The sequence below is a fragment of the Typopeltis vanoorti genome, chromosome 6 (genome assembly GCF_054136105.1).
Source record: "Typopeltis vanoorti isolate ZY-2024b chromosome 6, IOZ_Tvanoo_1.0, whole genome shotgun sequence".
NCBI lineage: Eukaryota > Metazoa > Arthropoda > Arachnida > Uropygi > Thelyphonidae > Typopeltis > Typopeltis vanoorti.
The window spans coordinates 137,734,305-137,755,148 of NC_143554.1; the positions used below are offsets into that span (position 1 = coordinate 137,734,305).

At 36.9% G+C, this 20,844-nt stretch overlaps 1 protein-coding gene across 1 annotated transcript in view; it reads left to right on the forward strand.

The window, feature by feature from the left end:
- The window catches only part of LOC150105981 (tyrosine-protein phosphatase non-receptor type 5-like), a 207,589-nt gene that overhangs the window by 58,685 nt on the left and 128,060 nt on the right, over positions 1-20,844 (forward strand). The window contains exon 4 of the mRNA XM_090393737.1: positions 3,332-3,412. Coding sequence (XP_090249863.1) covers positions 3,332-3,412 — 81 coding nt within the window. The remainder of the gene's footprint in view (positions 1-3,331; positions 3,413-20,844) is intronic.

A 20,844-nucleotide genomic window follows, 5' to 3' on the forward strand; every position in this document is an offset into this window, starting at 1 on the left:
TAGAATGACAGACTTGTTCAATAACACCATCATGCATCACTTCAAAACTATCTTGAAAAAGAGAGAGACAGTCCACTCTTGATCAGTTCCTCATCCCTGTTCAAGCATAGAGAAGACGAGAAGAGGTAGAACAGGATAAAGAAGGCTCCCTTCCAACATCTAAAGCTCAATAGATTGTATGTATTGTGTATACAATAGTGTATTTTGTAATTTAGTGTGTTATGAAGGGATGCAAAAGCTGCACATAATATGGTGTATTTCTCTCCCACTTCCCTGTTAGGGGTGGGTGGGATGGGTCTGACAACAAATTAATCTATTTTCCATAGACTTATATGGGAAATATTGTACCACAATTTGACATTAGTTCGGTGACGGATTAGTGTTGAATTGCAAGGCACCACTGTATTTTGCATACACGTATGCAAGCAATCTTGATTATATATCATATGTGTGAATGTGTGTGTGTATCCATATCAGTGTTTCACATATGTGATGTTAGTTGTGTGTTTGTGGTAAGTTTATTCTTAAACTTGCATATTGCAAAAACTAAACATAGCATATATATACAGTTGGTAGGTGCAAAATTCAAAAAGAATAAGCAGAAAAAATTAACTGAAAAAATGTGAGTTAAATTCATTTAAATGTTATATACTAAGCATGATGGTATTTTGTAGAATGATACTGGAATATCAGAAGGCAATGCTTCTAAAAAAAATAAATAATAAAAATCGTTGATAGCTATTTCATCTGCACACCTGTCTCCTACTCTTTTTGGCTTCATTCATCTACCATCATCAGCAGTACCTCTGTCCTCATTTTAGTAATTTTAGTTTTTTATTATTATTATTATTATTAAATCCTGTGATTGATTGTGCCAATCATAAAAAGTGACTGCAATAGTTTCAGATTTCTATACTGAAAATGCTCTTCAGTATGTTCTTACATCTAGAATTAACTTAGAAGACTTAAAATTTGTGATTATGTAATCAATAACATACTTGAAATCTCAGCTGGCTGTATATATATTTATGTATTTCCTTATTTCAGATACTAAGTTCATTTTCTCATATTATTATAAATAACGAAATATCATAGTTTGCATCTATTATGATTGCAGATATCTTCACCAAATTTATCTGTCTTGTTTTGAATTTTATTTATCCTATTCTAGCATTTAAATTTCCTGCTAGTAATATCTGTTTTGTCAGTTTAATCTATGACATTGTGTCATAAATGTATAATTTTCACCCCCACCCCCCCCTCATATGCTATACAAACACCAAATTATTGTTGTGTGGCTTAATGTTTGTGACTGTGTTTTGGGTTAAATTTCTATTCTTTCATTCTAGTAGTTCAGCAATATTTTTTTTAGTGGTTTTATGGCATTTTAACACATGTTTACCTTTAATCCTAAAACATTGATGTTGGAAGTGGGATATATATTGTGGCATAAATGCAAAGCAAAGACAAGATACATGTTCACTATTACACTATGATCACGTGTGAACTAGTTATTACATCTTGTTGTTATACTATTTATTAAAGTATATATACGAGGATGGTCTGAAAAGTTGTCGGCCTTGACCATAGATGGCAACACTATCGTCATGATTTTTTTTTTTTTAAGTTGAGACATCTGTCATATGCATCCATGTTAAATTGCAAGTCATTCTATCAAGTATTATATCAAAGATATGCACTATGAATTGTTGGAACATCCACCTTATTTCACAGATTTGGCTCCCTCTGACTTCTCTCTCTTTCCAAAACTAAAACTCTTCCTTGCTGGTCAGCGTTTTTTCTTCGAATCAAGAGGTGATTGCTTGTTTGTTTTATACAGCTGTGTTGTATGTATCCCTTGAAATGGATAAAATTGAGTATCGTGCAGTTATAAAATTCTTTGTAAAAGAAAGTTTAACACCAAAAGAAATTCATTCGAAGTTCATAAAAGTTTATGGGCACTCTTCTCCTTCGTTTTTGACAATAAAGAAATGGGCTGCCGAGTTTAAATGTGGCCGTACCAGCCTTGAAGATGATCCACGTGAAGGACATCCCAAAAATGTAACAACATGAGAAATCATTGATCAAGTGCACGATATGGTATTGGATGACTGGCGAGTCAAAGTGCGTGAATTTGCTGAGACTATATGCATTTCAAAAGAATGTGTTGGATATATTTTGCATGGAGAATTGCAAATGAAAAAGCTTTGCATAAGATGGGTGCCATGCTTGCTCACAGCAGATTAAAACCACACTCGTGTGAAAATCTCTGAACAGTGCTTGGAGCATTTTAACAAGAATAAAACTGATTTTGTGTTTCGATTTATTTTTTCGATGGATGAGACTTGGATTCACCATTACATACCAGAATCCAAACAGCAATCAAAACAGAGGACAGAAACTGGTTGTTCAGCGCCAAAGAAGACAAAGTCTGTTCCATCAGCAGGAAAGGTCATACCATCAGTGTTTTGATATGCCAAAGGCATTTTTTTTATTAATTATCTTGAAAAGGGTAAAACAATAAGCATGGAATATTATTCCAATCTTTTAACCAGACTAGACGAAAACATTCATGAGAATAAACCCGGTATGCAGAAGAAAAAAATCATCTTTAATCAGGACAGTGCACTTGCCTGCGAAGGTGTTTTTTGGCAATGGGAAAATTAAGGGATCTGCACTATGAATTGTTGGAACATCCACTCTATTCCCCAGATTTGGCTTCCTCTGACTTCTCTCTCTTCCCAAAACTAAAACTCTTCCTCACTGGTCAGCGTTTTTCTTTGAATCAAGAGGTGATTGCAGCTGGAGAGGAGTATTTTGCAGATCTTACTGAGAACCACTACAGGGACAGAATAATGGTGCTTGAGCATCACTCGAATAAATGTATTAGTCTTAAGGGAGATTATGTTGAAAAATAAAAATAATTTTGAAAGTATAAATTCGTTTTTTCAATTGTTAGGCTGAGAACATTTTCAGTACCCTTGTAGTATTAATATATTGAATGCATCTTTAAGTATTTCTGTCATGTGTCAGTCAAGGAGCACAAGTTATTGTAAGAAAACTGCAACCTGGAGAGAGTTGGATTGCTCACAAGATATTGAAAAATACGGTAATGATCATTTTTATATAATGTCATCATTAGTCTATTTTATAATGAATCATGTCTATATCTTTCTGAATATATCAAATTGGGTTTTGAAAGAAATCTATTTCATTGTAAAGCTGATTATCTTTTATTTTTATGGATTATTTTCATTAAAATTTTTTTGTGCGCGCGCATGCACACACACATATACATATATATATATATATTTTTTTACCACTAAATTAGGCGTGGTTCCAATGCTTCATTAACGCTGGATTTAAATCGTTCTCAAGAAAATATACATTGTGGAACTCCTCCAAAAGAATGGTAAGGTAAAATTAAATTAATAGTACATTTTTTATATTATTAAAATGTAAATGATTGTGATCTGTGCATTGAAAAATCCAGGTCATTATGAATTATCTAAATTTTGTGTAATTTGATTACTGTGATTTAAAAATTAATTTACAACCTTTGCTGCTTTCATTAGCATCCTCTCCTTCAGTTTCTCAGCATTTTTTGAAGAAATAATGCAACAATGTCACTGTTTCTTGTTTTAATGTGAATCATGCATGTGAAAGTCTGTAAACTGGTAGTATATATACTGTGAGTGAACTAGATAACCAAGAAACTCTTCTTTTAGAGACCTAACCTAAAACTAAGTGACATCAGGCCTCCATTAAGCATGGTGATGGACTCACTGGCTGATGACATTTTTCTACCACCCAAAGACATTCACAAACATCCATGCCTACAGTGGGAATTTAACTTATAACTAACCTGTTTGTTAGATAGCATTTATCCTTTTCACTTGACCAGCTGCTAGTCACTTTTCACATGATAGATTAATATGATATTAATAATGTTGCATAGGCTTAACTTTCTGATTTGCATCGATTGGCTGACCACAGTCATAATTGGACAGTTTGTGATAAATTAATCTATGGTGGTTTGTATTTCATTTCATAAATTTTACTTTACTACTTAATATTTTTGTAATATTAAAAATTAAAAGTGACATCTATTTGTTTTATTTAGCTTTAATTAAGGTAGCATCAGTTCAAATGTTTATCTTTCACATTCAGAAGACTGAACATTTTTGCGACTATGTTTTATAAGATGATTATTTCATAAGAGTACAAAAAATAAATTAATTAAAAAAAAATCCTTTGCAAAAAAAAAAAAAGAAACTCTTCAATTTTGTTGAAAAGCCAAACGGCTATTTTTTCTGGCGAGGATGATAAGTAAAGGGGATAAAAATCCCTTATTGTTTTTCAGCCAGTATGTGAAACTAAGATCGAAAACTACGATCTAAACATTTCATGCCGACGAACTGTTGGCGGATCCAAGCGTAAGTGACCACTTGGTAGTGCCACTCCAAGGCAACTCGATGCAAAGGTGGAGCAAGCTCCCTCATTATCCTTGATATTTTCTCATAATGTAAAACCACACAGCTCCTAGGAGTTGTAGAACTGCTTTACATTATGAGGAGAGGTCACTACCCAGACCGGTTTCAACCTTTTTTGAGGTCTCATCAGTGAGTAGCTAGACCTAGATAATATCAAAGTTTAAGTGAAAAGAACTTGCATACCTTTGCTATACGAATGCCAGAAAGGTGTGCCACTATATTATATTATAACATATTATAATTAAGATGAAAAGCCAAATGGCTATTTTTTCTGGCGAGGATGATAAGTAAAGGGAATTTTTATCCCCTTTACTCTTCAATTTTGTGTTGTTTGATTTATTTTTAACTTAATGAAAATGTATATTTTAAAACTAAGGAAGTAAACAGAAACTTGTACTAAGAAATTAAGTTTCTTGAAAGTTAATAGCATAGATATGGCATATAAAATTTACTTCTTTTTTCCCCCAGAAGTTGCCTTTTGATAAACTACTGTTATGATTGCCAACAATTTTGGGAAATTTTTATTCAAGATTTGAATCACTGGCTGATGACATTTTTCTACCACCCAAAGAATTTTTTGGAATTTTTTTCTAACTGTCCAAGTTTGTTCATAATGAGGGTTTGTAATAGACAAACAGATCAATGGATAATGGTATTTTCATCTATCTATCTATCTATATATACAGTATATATAATTTTTTTTTTAAATCACTCGCAATATTTTATACAAAAATCCAATTGCAGTTATTAAATAGAAGCAATTTAAAAGGAACAACTTTAAGTTGATACCATAACAGTTTGTTTCGTAAATTTGTATTTCATTTTATTTGGTGCATCTTGAAGGATATTATAATCCTTTAATAAAAACTTCTGGAACATGCTTTATATGAACTGATAGTTGTAAAATATCTGAAGCTTGGTTTTCTTTTTTTGTTTCTTAGCTGTTCCATTACCCTAAATGCTCAAATTTATTCATAACTAGGTAACTGCTTTGTCTCCAGTTCAGGAGAGTTATCTTGCACTCTTGTTCTGGATGACTAAGCATGTGAAATTACAAGTAGTATCAAACTGCACATCCAGAAGTCAGATGAACAAATCAAGGAATTAAAGAATGAGTAACATGGGAGTGGGAGTGTAACTAAATCGTACTTGCCGGGTGCGAAATTTAAGGATGTAAGTGAGAGCATTAGAGTGCAAAAGCAGAGGGTGAAAGAAATAACAATTGTGGCTGGTACGAATGAATTGAAAGGTGATAAATTTTTTATGAGAGAGGACTTGAAAGTATTGTTAAAGGTAGCGAAAGAAAAGAGTGACAGAGTTAGAATGGTGAGTCTGTTACCGCGGTATGACAGAGAGGAGTTTAGAAGGAGGGCCATAATCGCAAATGATATTATGCGCAGGTTATGCGGACGGTGTGGTGTGGAATTTGTGGACGTGTGGAATGAGTTTGATGGGCGAAAGGACTTATACAAGATGGATGGACTGCATTTGAATGGACTTGGTGTGCGGAGACTGGAAAAAGTGTTGCTGAATGAAGTGAAAATGGATGTGCAGAACCAGGGAAACTAGAACTACCAAGGAGGGGGGGAAGTGGATATCCAGACATCAGTGAGACAGTTGAGTGTAAAAATGTATATAATGTACCTGAGCCAGCAATAAGGACAAAAAATGGGAATGGGATATTTAGAATAACACATCAAGATAGGGGTGGGACAAAGGGAACACTGCAATTCATGTATACTAATGCCAGGAGTATTAGGAACAAGAAGGAAGAATTTTTGGCCTTGATTGGCTCTTCCTGGCCACAGGTTATTGGCATTAGTGAAACATGGCTGACGGAAGATGATATAGTTAGTGGGATAGAATGTGTAGGTTATAGTATGTTTAGGAGGGACAGAGAGAATAAAACTGGGGGAGGGGTGTTATTGATGATAGCTGATGAACTGCAGCCAAGGAGAATTGAAGTATTGCAGGATAGTGAAAGGAGCTCATTTGAGGCTATTTGGTGTGAGATTGATACTGGCAGAATAAAATATACAGTTGGGTGCTGCTATAGACCAGGTGATGGAATAGATGGTGGAGATGGTATGCATAAACAAATTGATGAAATGAGTGGAAGGAGGGTAATTATTATGGGGGATTTCAACTATGGTAACATTGATTGGAAGGAGGAGAGGACACATGTGAGGAAGGAAATGGATTTTATTCAGTTATTAAGGGATAACTATCTGAAACAGCATGTAATTGAAAATACTAGGGGTGTGAGAGTGCTTGACCTGGTAATAGTATCCGAGAATTTGACTGTAATGAATATGACCATGTTGCCACCTATTGGTGAGAGTGATCATAAGGTCTTGACCTGGGAGGTGGCTAAAGGTGTGAAAATTGTGATTAAGACAGGGCATATGTGGAATTACCGTGCTGGCAAATATGACAAGCTTAGGAGATTGCTTGGATCAGTGCCATGGCATGTACAACTGCAAGGGCTGGACGTCGATAGAGCATGGGAAGTGATCAAAGAGCATTTACAAGAGGTTATGGCTGATTGTATACCTAAGGTCCGAATAGTGAAACAAGGAGGGGTTAAATGGATGAATAACACCATTAAGCTTGAGCTGCAAAAAAAGAAACAACTATGGAGGGAATTTAAAGAAAGGGGTGACCTGCAGGCACACGAACGGTATAAAGTACAGGCTAGAAGGGTAACGAGTGTGGTAAAAACAGCAAAAGCCGATTATGAAAGAAAACTAGCTATGCAAGCAAAAGAGAATCCCAAACAGTTCTTTCAATATGCTGCAAGCAAGAGAAAAACCGTACATGGCAAAATGATTTTAAGGAATGACGATGGTAAAGAGTTCACTGAACCAGTCGATATAGTGGAGTTACTGAGCGCGCACTTTGCAAAAGTATATCATCCAGGTGGTGACGTTGAAAAAATGAAGGAACCATTAGTTTATATGGGAATTGTGATGAATGAAGTGGAGGTGAATAGTCTATTACAGAACCTTAATGTGAATACATCTGTGGGATTGGATGGTATACCGGCACGGGTCTTGCATGAAGCGGCTAATGAATTATCAGTGCCCTTGACCATGTTGTTTAATCTGAGTCTCAGGTCTGGCTTAGTCCCGAAGGCGTGGAAAGAGGGGAAAATAGTTCCACTGCATAAAGGAGGATCCAAGACTATGGTTGCAAATTACCGACCGATCAGCATATCAGGAGTCATTGTCAAGGTCTTGGAGAAAGTAGTCAAGGGAAAAATACAGGAATGGATTGATGAAAATGAGATACTGTACAGAGGACAGCATGGCTTTGTGAAGGGTAGATCATGCCTCAGTAACTTGCTCAAGTTTTATAACAGGGTGACGGCTGAACTGGATAAGAGAAATGGGTTTACAGTGATACTGCTGGACCTGGCAAAGGCGTTTGACAGGATACCACATGGAATTCTAATCCGTAAACTACAACATATGGGAATGGATATAGGGTTGGTGAGATGGATAGCTGGGTGGTTGATGGAGAGATATCAAAGAGTAGTTTATTCAGGAGTAGAGTCCAAAAAACGGCCTGTGACTAGTGGTGTGCCACAGGGTTCTGTTCTTGGACCACTGCTGTTTAATCTGTTCATTAACGATATAGGGAATGGTCTAAGTGGGACAGTTCATTTGTTCGCTGATGATGCAAAGTTGGGTAGGGCGATAGTGAATGCAGAAGATGTCAAAGTCTTGCAAGATGACTTAGATAGATTGGAGTTCTGGACTAAGGAGAATGGATGTCAATTTAATGTGACAAAATGTAAGGTTATGCATTTCGGAGTGAAAAGATTAGCAGCAGTATACCACATTGGTGGAACTGTACTCCAAGAGATTGATGAGGCCAGGGACTTGGGAGTGTTGGTGGATAGGGAGATGAAGTTTAGGGGGCACATTGCGAAAGTAGCTAAATCAGCTCATCAACTCACTTGGTTGTTGAAAAATACCTTGACGAGCAGAGAAAAACAAGTTATTGTACCTCTGTACCGAGTCCTGATAAGACCTTATCTCGACTACTGTGCCCAGATTTGGTCACCTCGGTTCCTTCTTGATGGGGAGGAGGTTGAGAGGATCCAGAGGCGAGTGACTAAGATGATAGCAGGTCTATGGAATGCACCATATGAGAACAGGTTGAAGATTTGTGGGTTGCAGAAACTAGTTGATAGGCGAAAAAGGGGAGATATGATTGAGACATTCAAATTGCTAAAAGGATTCTATAGGATTAATTCAGATGATATTTTTGAGATCAGGACTGGTGGTGGGAGAACTAGGGGACACCCATGGAAGCTGGGCAAGAGCGTGGTTAGCAGGGGTGTTAGAGCTGGGTTCTTTACTTTTAGAGTGGTAAATGAGTGGAATAAGCTGCCAGAGTCTGTTGTGGGTGCTATGACAGTGAGCGAGTTCAAGGCAAGGTATGATAGATACTGTGAGAATGTTGAACAGCTGTGTGAACATGATGTTTAGGGCCTCCCTCGATGAGTCTATGGACTCCTGGAGTAGCCCGTGGTAATAATAATAATAATAATAATAATAATAACATCTTCAAGCAGAAGTTGAAAAAAAAGAAATGATGTAAAAGGAATATAAAGAGAACTGTGATCAGTAAGTATACATAGTACAAAGAATAGGCAAAGGATGAACAGCATGCTAAAGAAGACAAAATCAGAATATAAGAGGAAATTAGCTGAGAAGACCGAAGGAAATCCCAGAGTTATGCTATTAATGGACCTGTGATTTCAGTCAGGATTTTTCCATGACTGCAGGTCATAGTCCAGCTATTCCTGTCTTGAGCCTTTCTTCTCCATTTTCTTCTATCTTGATCATTGGGTCTTCCCACCTTAAGGCCGGTCTTCCAGGTTTCCTTTTGGTATCTCTTGGATACCAATTTGTTACTCGGATTGTCCATCTGTTGTCTCACATTCTGGCGAGATATCCTGCCCATCTACTTTTGCTGTTGTAGATTGCTTTTATTAAATCTTTGAGTCCAGACTTCTTCTTGATTTCTGTGTTTCTTACGTAGTCTGTTTTATTTATATTACGCATTCTTCTTTCTATTGCATGTTGGGTTGTTATTAAGCTTTGTCTTCTTTTAAAGTTGTGTTCCATGTTTCACTGCCATAAGTTAATGCTGGTAGAAGTTAATGAACTTGAAGTGTTTAGTATATTCAAGATATCTCAACATGACTACAGCCATGATATAGGGTGAGATATTGGCAAGTGTGTTACAAGAAAGTGCAAGAGAGACACATTACTACTAACCAAGTTATTATGTCTTGGCACATGACACTTTTACATGAGGCGGAGAAAGGTGGCAAAAGCAAATTATAGACATTTCAGGAGCGATGGTATAAGGTATTGGAAAAGATGGTTTGGTAAGGACAGAATTCAGGAATGGGTGGATAGGAATATATAATACTATTATATAATATTAAATATTATTATTATATAATTTTAAAGAGAAGGGCTATGATGGCAAACGATTCGATGCATAGGCTATGTAGAAGGAATGGATGTGAGTTTTTGGATGTGTGGAGTGAGTTTGAGGAAAGATTGGATTTGTATAAGAGGTGTTTGAATATCAGTTGAATATCAAGTGTTTGGTGTCAGTAGTCTAGAAAAACTAATAACTGGTATGAGACCTAACACAGAAAGTTGGGGAAACTAAATTATAAAGGGAGGAATGGTGTGAATGTTAGCGTAAGAGAGTGACAGTGTTATATAACTGTGTTAATGACTGGAATGGACTTTGTCATGGAAATGTTGACAAGGAGAGAACGATTTCAGATTTTTGTTCATCCAGTTTGGACCCATCATATGAATGCAAAGATGTCTACATGTGTAAGGCATTGGAGAATAATAGATATTTGCAAGTTATCCAACTGTGTCAGGCAGACTGCAGACAAGACAATACAAAAGGACAAACAGGTAGATTATTATGTCTGTACACAAATGCTAAGAGTATCAGAAACAAAGGGGTAGAGTTTGTTGCTTTGGTCAATATGTTGCGACCTCAGATTGTAGGTATGTGAGACCTGGCTATCAGAATCAGACCTAACTGGTATCGAGTGTTAAGAGTACAGTATTTTTAGGAAGGATAGGAGAGGAGGGGGCGTGCTGCTAAAGATATCAGATGACTTAAATCCAGTTAGAGTTTAGACCTATGATTATAGTACTACTACTATCAATATTTCATGTGGCAGAGAGTTTGATGCTATCCGGTGTGAGGTGGAATCTAACAAGACTAATTACACAGTGGAGTGTTGTTACAAACCTGGTGGTTCAGTTGCTAGTAATGAAGAAATGTATCACCAAATAGAAAAGATGAGTACGAAAAGAGTAATCATAATGGAAGACTTTAATTATCCAAATATTGATTGGGTAGCAGTAGAATCTCATGAGAAGAATGAAAATGCATTTATTGATCTGTTGTGGTACAACTTCCACAAGCAGCATATGACAGAAGAAACTCGAGGTCAATGAGTGTTAGATTTGATTATAGTGTCAGAGGATGTTTCAGTTAAAGACGTAACTATTCTTCCTCCAGTTGGTGACGGTGATCATGCGGTACTCACTTGGGAAGTGACTAAGTTTATGAATGTTCCATTCAGAAAAGGTTACATGCTGAACTGCAAAGCAGGAAATGATGACCAACTGAGGAGTATACTGAGTTCAGTGGAATGAGATCGGTTGCTGGATGGAGAGAATATCAACAGTACATGGGAAGTATTTAAACAATACGTAAATGATGCGATATCAGAATGTGTCCTGAGAGTTTGAAGAATAAATACAGTAGGAGTCAAATGATGTATAATCTTATTAAGCAAGAGATTCGTAAGAAAAGGACGATGTGGAAGGAATTCTGTTTGCATAAGGAATACTTCCATTATGAACGCTATAAGCAGCAGGTTAGAATAGTCACAGCTGTTGTATGGAAAGCAGAGTAGGAAAAGAAACTGGCTCTGCATGCTAAAGACAACCAACAAGAATTCTCTCAACATGCTGCAAGTAAAAAGAAAGAATGAATATGAAAGAATAACTCTTCTAAATACAGATGGTGTGAGGGTTTACAGATGCAGAAGAGGTTGTTCAGTTAATGAGTGCCCATTTTGTTAAAAGCTATCAACCTGGTGAACACAACATTGAGCTCACTGTTACTTCTTCACTAGATGATGAAATGCAGGTGTGAGACTGAGGTATTAGAGCTGTTGCACAAATTGAATAAGAATTCAGCAATAGGGGCTGATGGAATATCAGCATGTGTGCTAAAAGAGTGTTCAGCCGAACTGGCCATTCCTTTGACCAGGATGTTTAATATGAGTCTCAGAACAGAGAAGATTCCGCAGGAATTGAAGGAATGTATGGTAATTCCATTGCACATGGGTGGTGCTAAGACCGATGTATCCAACTATTGACCAATTAGTATCTCAGGAGTGGTGGTGAAGATTTTGGAAATATTGGTTAGGGCCCGCGTTCAGAAGTGGGTTGATAGTGAATCTCTACTTTGCAATGAACAACATGGGTTTACTAAGGGAAGGTCATGTTTTAGCAACTTGCTCACATTCTATAACAATGCTACCATTGAACTAGACAAGGGGAATGAATACACCATGATACTTTTGGATTTTGCTAAAGCTTTTGACAGAATACACCATGGTAGACTATTGCATAAATTGGAGAAAATGGGTTTTGGTTATAGAATATTAACATGGATAAGAGGATGGCTGACTCACAGATATCAGAAAGTGGTATACAGGAGGAGGGGGGAAATCTGAGTCTGCAAGGTTTAAGGTAACAAGTAGTGTACCACAGGGATCAGTGCTTGGTCCATTGTTATTCAATCTGTACATTGATGATATTGGGAAGGATTTGACGTGACATATAGCTATTTGCTGATGATGCAAAGATAGGCAGGATAATCAGGAATGCTACTGATATGCAGTACTTGCAGAACGATTTGAATAAGCTGGAATTGTGGGCAGGGGAAAATGGGTGTCAATTCACTGTCAGTAAATGTAAAGTCATTCACTTCGACATGATTAGATATCCAGTGTCATATTATATTGGTGTTATGAGGCTAGAAGAAACTGATGAGTAGTGGTCTTGGAGTGTTAATAGATAGGAAGTTGAAGTTCAGGGGCCATGTGGAAAAGATTGCAAATACAACTCAAAAGATAATTGCATTGCTCACATGAATGTTCACATCCAAAGAAACATATGAAACTACTTCAATGTCCTAACTTAAACAGATCCAATGTACTGACTTTATATTGTCTAAATGAATGTTTGCATCTAAAGATAAGGATGTTATTTTGCCTCTTTGCAAGGCCTTGATAAGACCTCATTTGGACTATTGTATACAGGTCTGGTCTCTTTGTTTCTGTTGTGATTCTGATATATTGGAGAAAGTACAAAGCAGAGTGTTAAAAATTCTTCAGGATTATGGAATACTGATTATGAAGCAGATTGAGAATTTGTAGACTGCAGACACTACAAACAGGAGAAAGAGGGGAGATATGATTGAGATTTACAAACTTTTGAAAGAGTCATACAGGATTTCAATTGATGAAAGTTTTCAATTTATGGAGGGTGGGGAAAGGACAAAAGAGTATCCTTGGCAGCTGAGAATGAAGGCCGCCAAGAAGGGTGTGAAGGCTAGATTTTTCTCTCATAGGGTAGTGCGTGATTGGAATGAATTGCCATTGGATGTTGTGAGTGCAAGCAATGTGAATGACTTCAAGAATAAGTATGATAGCTGGTGTGTTAGTATGTGGCCTCCCTCGATGAGTCTCTGACTTCCTGGAGGTCCCTCTTAATAATAATAATAATAATACTCTATGGGAGATGGCAAAGCTATATGGAGTTAAAATCTGACATGTCTCTTGTGGAAGGAGTGGTCTTGCCTTAGCAGTTTATTCACTTTTTCTAATAAAATGACAATAGAATTAACTGAAGGAAATGACTATAGAATGAGGCTTTGCAAAGTCATTTGATGTTGTACAACATAGAATACTATTATGTAAACTGGAATAAATGGAGATTGATATGGAAATGGTAATTTGAATAAGAGGATGAGCCTCCGTAGCTCAGTCAGTATAGTCAAAGCCCTTTGGTTGGAAAGACCTGGGTTTGATTCCTGTCCATGATATGAGGAACCTTTATCTGTTCTGTTTCGACTAAAGGTGAGTTAGCTGGTCTCATACAGAGGTAGAGGGCTTTTTCACCCCGAAATTTGGGTTTTTCATCCCGAACAGGCAAACTGGCCCTGTGATCACACATGAATCTACAGTCATAAACTACATACTTAATCTCTCATTAGGAGGGTTCCACCTGTCCTAAGGGATGGGGGAGGAAAGCCGCATATTGCAAAATAAATTATGAAATAAATAACCGATGAATGGCCTTCAAAGAATAATGAGTAATCAAAGAAAAAGCAAGTGACCAGTGTTAGTGGGCTATGAGGCTGTTTCTGTTTAATTTGTACTTTAATTGTATTAGAAATGATTTAGAGAAAAAAAATATCCAGCTTGCTAGTGATGGTAAACTGGGATACTGTGCCACTAATAAATAAAGATAAAGGTGATTTACATGCTGGCAGTTTGGGCAGAGGATAATGATTGCCAATTCAGTATGGCAGAAAGCAGTGAACAAAACAGCTTGAAGGATTGCTTGAATGTTGAACACAGACAAGTAGAAATAAGGAGGTTATTGTTTCTCTTTATATGACTTTGATATTGCATACATTTGGACTACTATGTACAGAGTTGGTCATCTGTGCATTTTGGGGATGAAGTAGTGGAAAGGATTCACAAGCAAATGACTAAGATGGTAAATGGTTTATGAAGTACAAAGAATGGGTGGTAGGTGAAAAAGAAGAGATATGATAGAAACAATGTTACTAAATGGTTTATAGGATAGAGGCAGAAGAAATTTTTCACTACAATTTGTGTAAGTAAGGTGAAAGAACAAGATTTTTGCTTCGGAAGTATGTGGATGACTAGAATACATTACTAGAGGCTGTTATGAGTGCTTTGTCAGTGACTTGAGAATAAGATAGGCATTGTGTAGGTAATGGTTAGTGTGGGCATCTTGTAATAACTCTTTGGACTCAATGAGGATGCCCTTGTAATAATAATAATTTTATGTATCTCCTCAGTTTTATGCCCTGTATATCTTTGCACTGGCCTTTTTTCATTTTGCTGTATTGCCTGTTTTAATTGTATTACAGTTTGCCTTTGTATTTCTCTTCCAGTATTCCAGAAATATCCCTTCTGATTAGCATTCTCTTCTTTGGTACAAGACTGATGAATAATGTCAGACTGACATTATTCAGTGATTTATTGTCTGTATTTCCCCCCCCCCCCCCCTGCCAACTTAGCTGTGCTATCTCTGTTTCTAAAGCTGTATCTCTTATTTTCTTTGAAGTTTTATCTTCTGTTTGCAATTGTTAGACTATATTTGAGTTGCTCCTTGAAAGGATCAGACTCCCCTACTGTTATAGCCTTTATGTTCTAATAGCTATAACAGTAGGATCAGACTCCCCTACTGTTATAGCTATTAGAACATAATCATATCTATTATTGAAAAGAATTATAACACCAGAGGAAAACTCGCATAAAAAACTTTATTAGCGTATAATTTTTGCCTATGTATTGTAGGCATTGTCAGTACAAGGTCACAGAATGGCAATTAAACATTAATAGACAATTCTGAAAAGCACCACCTAAGTTGCTAATGTAGGATAACTATAAAAGATCGTAATTTCCTAATGTCTTTAAAAAAATGAATAAATAATATATATTTAGACAATATAAAGTCAGTACATTGGATCTGTTTAAGTTAGAACATTGAAGTAAAGTTTCATATGTTTCTTTATAAAGCCATTTCTATGAGGAAACAACTTTTATGAACAACTTTTGTCTTGTTCTAATGAACTCTGTTCAGTGTTGATAGCATGCTCTGCAAGTCCAGACTATTCAGGCTCATGGTATTTAATATGACATGTTCTTCTACCCAAATAAAAGATCTTCCTGTTTGTCTGAAATAAGATAATCCAAGAGCATGGAAGCTTGTTAGGAAAAGTGAGAAAGGTGGAGATTTTTCTGATGGGGTGAAAGTCAACAAAAATATTCAGTGGTGTTAAAACTTTTGCTCTGTGCTCACTAATGCCTTGCACATAAAGAATGGGAATGAGAAATAGTTCTTCTGTATTTGAAGAGGTAGAGATACCATAACTGTTAAAAGCCCTTTTGATTAAAGAATCCTTAAAACTTAGATAAAAAGGTGGAATTAATATGCTGTAATTCTTTCTGTAACAGTGTATCTGAAGAACATAAAGAATGGGCACGATGTACTAATGTTTTAATAATTCCAGTCTTTTGACTAGGATAGTGATGAAATTCAGCATGAATATAATGGCCTATATGAGTCTTCTTCCAAAACATTGAAAAATGTAGGCTACCACCTGGTTGACAAAGAATTAAAAGATCTAAAAACCTAATTGCTTATTTGCTTCTTCTAAGGTGAATTGGATCCTAGGTTGAAGTGTATTTAATTTAGAAAGAAACTGTCTTAACTCAGAGAAAGAGCCATTCAAAATTGCAAAAATATCATCCACATATCCGAACCAGTGAATAGGTCTAAGTGAAATGTTATCAAAAATAAGTTATTCAAAGTGTTCCATGAAGAACAGCCATGAACAGTCCTATTTCTCCTACTTTTGCCAACTACTTTATGGGACTCTTTGAACAACTTATTTAATTTAATTTAATTTATTTTATTTTAAATTAAATACACTTCATCAAGTGCATTGCAGGCCTGTTTATTCGGCAAATTGTTCACAAATTGGGCTATCCCAAGTCAATCAACAATTAGTTATACCATACTGAGATGAAGGCACAGGTATTCAACTACAAGTGTGACCCACAGTGGACAACCCACCACACTCACTGAATGTAACCATAGAGTGCTCTGAAGGATAATATGTAAAAACTGCAATTTGTCAGCAACACATTGAGTATGGAGTTTTGGGCATCAACCAGAATATGAATCTGCACAAAAAACATGTAGTATACTACAACTTTTAGTAATTTTATTTGATACCACTTCCTTCCGTCCTTCCAGTCGTTGGTCTTCCTTCAAAAAGAAAATCATATAGAAAGATAATCATCTCTCCATATGATAAGGATGTTAAGGTCTTAAAATTTCTTTTAGTTCTTTAATTTGTATTATTAAAATAGTTGTCTTTGATATTTCTAGAGGAGTCTAAAAATTAGTGACTTCTTTCTTCCCTCTCCCAATTCATTCTTCATTACTCTGGCTTCTCTTTGTTTGCAGTTGTGATTTTTTTTCCATTCTTGCTGACTCTGTCACCATTATTCTTGAATACAGATGAAGTAAAATTTTGTTTCATACAAGCTTTATGAGGTTCCTTAATAGTTGACCTAGCATTTGTGTATAGATATATGGATCTTTTCCAGAAGCTATAATTATTGCATTCTCCTCCAAGTCTTGCACTACTTTGGCCCCTGCTTCGGCAAGATGGGCAGTCCTGGATGGCCCAACCAGGATCAATCAGCTATAGTGGGATTGCCTGCAAGGGTCAACGGTGTTGCAGTAAGTCTCTCACCCCATGGTCCAAGGTCGGGATCCTAGGCTTGCTGTAGTGCCAGTATAGCGTCTGGGGTAGCCCTGGCATTCCACTCCTGAGCACAGTCATTGCTTGCCAGGCAGTGGGCATCCATGTGTGGCTCAATGGTGGGTAAGCAGCTCTGGCACCGAACCAAAAACTTCTTGAGCATGAATCCTTCATCCTCAAATGTTTCAGCAGTCCTAACAAAGCCCCAACCAAGTACTGATACCGTAGATACAGCATATGGAAACAGAAGTAAGAAACAAAAGATATATGATGTTAACATAAATGTACCAACATTTTTAATCATTCATGCTACAGGTGAAAAACCAATAGGGAAAATGTCACCCTTCTTTATTCAAAAAAGTTTTAGAAGGACTGGCAGGACCTCCCAAAACTGTTAAGAAATTGCGTTCTGGTGATGTACTTGTGGAAACATTGTGTCAGCAACATTCCGAGAAACTACTGAGAGTAACAACAATGGGTGGAATAGAAATTACACTAACACCTCATAAAACACTTAACTCCTGTAGAGGAGTGATAGCAGAATGGGATCTCCTTGATGTTCCTGATGAAGAGATATGTTCAGAACTTAAAGATCAAGGAGTGACAGGTGTGAGGCACATTCTGATACGTAGGGATTGTTGCCTAATTCTAACCAAGAACATCATCCTTACTTTTGATACACCTAAGCCTCCAACATCTGTCAAAGCAGGGTATCTCAGCTGTCCTGTTAGAATGTATATCCCTAACCCACTGGGATGCTTTAAATTTTAGAGATATGGACATGCCCAAACTGTCTGTCGTGGTTCTACTATGCTTGATGTGGTAGTAAAGAGCATGATAACAAATCTTGCTGTGCAAAAAAAGCTAAATGTGTCAACTGTCAGGGAGATCATCCAGCTTACTCTTGTGCATGTCAGAAATGGAAAGATGAAAAAGAAATACAAAGAATGAAAACAGAGCAAAATATAACATACCAGGATGCAATAAGAAAGCTAGCCATTATCACACCTGCTCTGAGATCCTCTTATGCTGAGAAGGTAACAATCAAGAAAGTGACAGTAGCAACTCAAACTCGTATGTTCCACCATCTGATAATTTCACCATACCTGCACCTTATGATCACAAGTACTTCTCTGTTGAGCACATCAATCACATGACCTATGGCCTTACTCTGGAGACAACTCCAAAAATGATCACACTCAATGAAAACCCACTTGTCAAAATTATGGCAAAGATATCACTTAAAGATAAACCACCAGATACTCTCACAGAAAAATGGATACTTCAGTACCCAGTGAAAGTAAACTAAACTTACCAACTGACCCTAACACATCAAACATGTTGAATACTCTACCAGAGGAAGAGATGGACACTGGCTGTCCATACTTCCTCAAAACAATTGATAAATATAAATATGACAAAGATAAGCCCTCAACCTCCCGAAAACCAGACGTCTATAAAACCAAAACAATAGGAAAATTTGTACAATGGAACTGTCATGGATTTAGTTAGAATATTGATATCAAGATTTTGTTGCAGAAAAACAAACTTTTCTGTTTCTGTCTACAGGAAACGTACTTAAGACCAAATGAGGACCCTACCTTTAGGAATTTCACTGTTGTATGCAAGGATGTTCCTGCTTATGGAGGAGTAGCTATCCTAGTGGACAGTCATATTCCTTTCCATCAGTTCCAACTTAATACTTCTCTGGAAGCAGTAGTGATTTGCTTCTCCTTGGGATTTCTTATTACAGTATGTCCAATTTATTTACCACCAAGTGCTGAGTTAAATGAAACATCTTGATAACCTTATCTCACAACTGCCTTAACCCATACTTTTTCATGGGTGACTTTAATGGTCACAATACTCTATGGGGTAGCGTCAACACTAACAGACTAGGTCGAATCATTGAAAGAATTCTTGATAATAATAACCTCTCCCTTTTAAATAATAAACTGAATACTTTCTTTCATATGCCTACCCGTTCATATTCTGCAATTGATCTTACAATCTACTCCCCCTTCCATTCTTCACTGCTCATGTGGGACATGGAAGTGATCACTTGCCTGTTCTCTACACAATGTCTTCACACGAACCATGTTCACCCACATGGATACCTACATGGAAAATGGACCAGGCTGACTGGAACACTTTTTCTCATCTTGCAAAATTTGATGCTGATGCCATCAGTCAAACGCTTATCAATGAAGAGGTAAAATATATGGGGTGTCCCAAAATTCACGCAAGAAGTAATTTTGATAGAAAACACAGGTTTTTAATTAAATATTGTAATTTCTTATTGATTCATAAAGTATATAGTATAGGGTTGTGCATGGAATAGCATATCGGGTAAATGGCCTCCACAGCTTTGCTGGTACATATGCACTCTTTTGTCGAAATTTTCCATGACCGTTTTGCATAAATGTGGCTGAATTTCGTTGATACAGCACTCAATTTCCTCCTTCAAGGTGTGGGTGGTCGTGGGCTTGTTGGCATAAACCTTAGACTTCAAACAACCCCAAAGAAAAAAGTCCAACGCCGTTAAGTCACATGATCTGGGTGGCCAATTCTGATCACCAAAACAGGAAATTACACGACCAGGAAATGACTCATGCAGTAATTGAGTTATTTCTCGGGCTGTATGGCATGTGGCATCGTCTTGTTGAAACCGCATGTCATGTAATTTCCCGTTTTGGTGATCAGAATTGGCCTAAATTTGTGCAATTTAGACACAAAAAACTGGATTATCACTCGCTAGCGCCATTAACATCAATAACAGTTAATGGCGCTAGCGAGCACCATTAACTGTTATTGCCTTACCAGCCGCATTTTCGAAGAAGAATGAACCGATGATGCCTCCAGCCCAAAATCCACACCAAACAGTGAAACGTTGTGGATGCATTTGTTTCTCAACAATCACTCATGGATTTTCTGAACCCCAAATGCAACAATTTTGTCGATTAACGAAGCCATCAAGATGCAAATGAGCCTCATCACTGAAGATGATTTTGTTCGAAAAATAAGCATCCACTTGTTGTTGTTCCATAATCCATTCAACGAACTCTCTTCGCTGTGTGTGGTCAGTAGGCTTCAGTTCTTGAGTCAATTGAACTTTGTAAGCATAAAGATGCAAATCTTTCATGAGAATATGCTGTAGAGAGCTTCTCGAAATGGCCAATTCAAGACCACGGTGCCGAATTGATGTTCCTGGACTCTCGCTCTCACGAACTGCTTTGATGTTTTCTGTTGAACGACTTGTTGAAGGACGGCCAGAGTGTATAAGATCACTAATTGATCCAGTTTCCTTGAATTTTTTAATTAATCTTTTCACAGTTGATGAAGTTAAATCACTATTCGGACCATATTTTGTACAAAAATTGCGAACTGTAGCTGCCAAACCTTTATTATTTTTAAAATATTGCTCAACAATGAAAATGCGTTGTTCTTTCGTGTAGCGCTCCATTTTTAATAACCCTGAACCGTCAGCTGTCACGCTGTCTTTTTTTTTCTCGTTGGCAATACTTTACTGCACAAATGGTGCTAAATTTAAATCTTGCGTGAATTTTGGGACACCCTTTTTAACAGTGCATTGTCCAGGCAGCAACAGCCTCCATCCCCAAAACATCATCTTGGTTTCCACTCTATCCAAAGCCTTGGTCGAACCCAGAATGTCAGACAGCCAAAA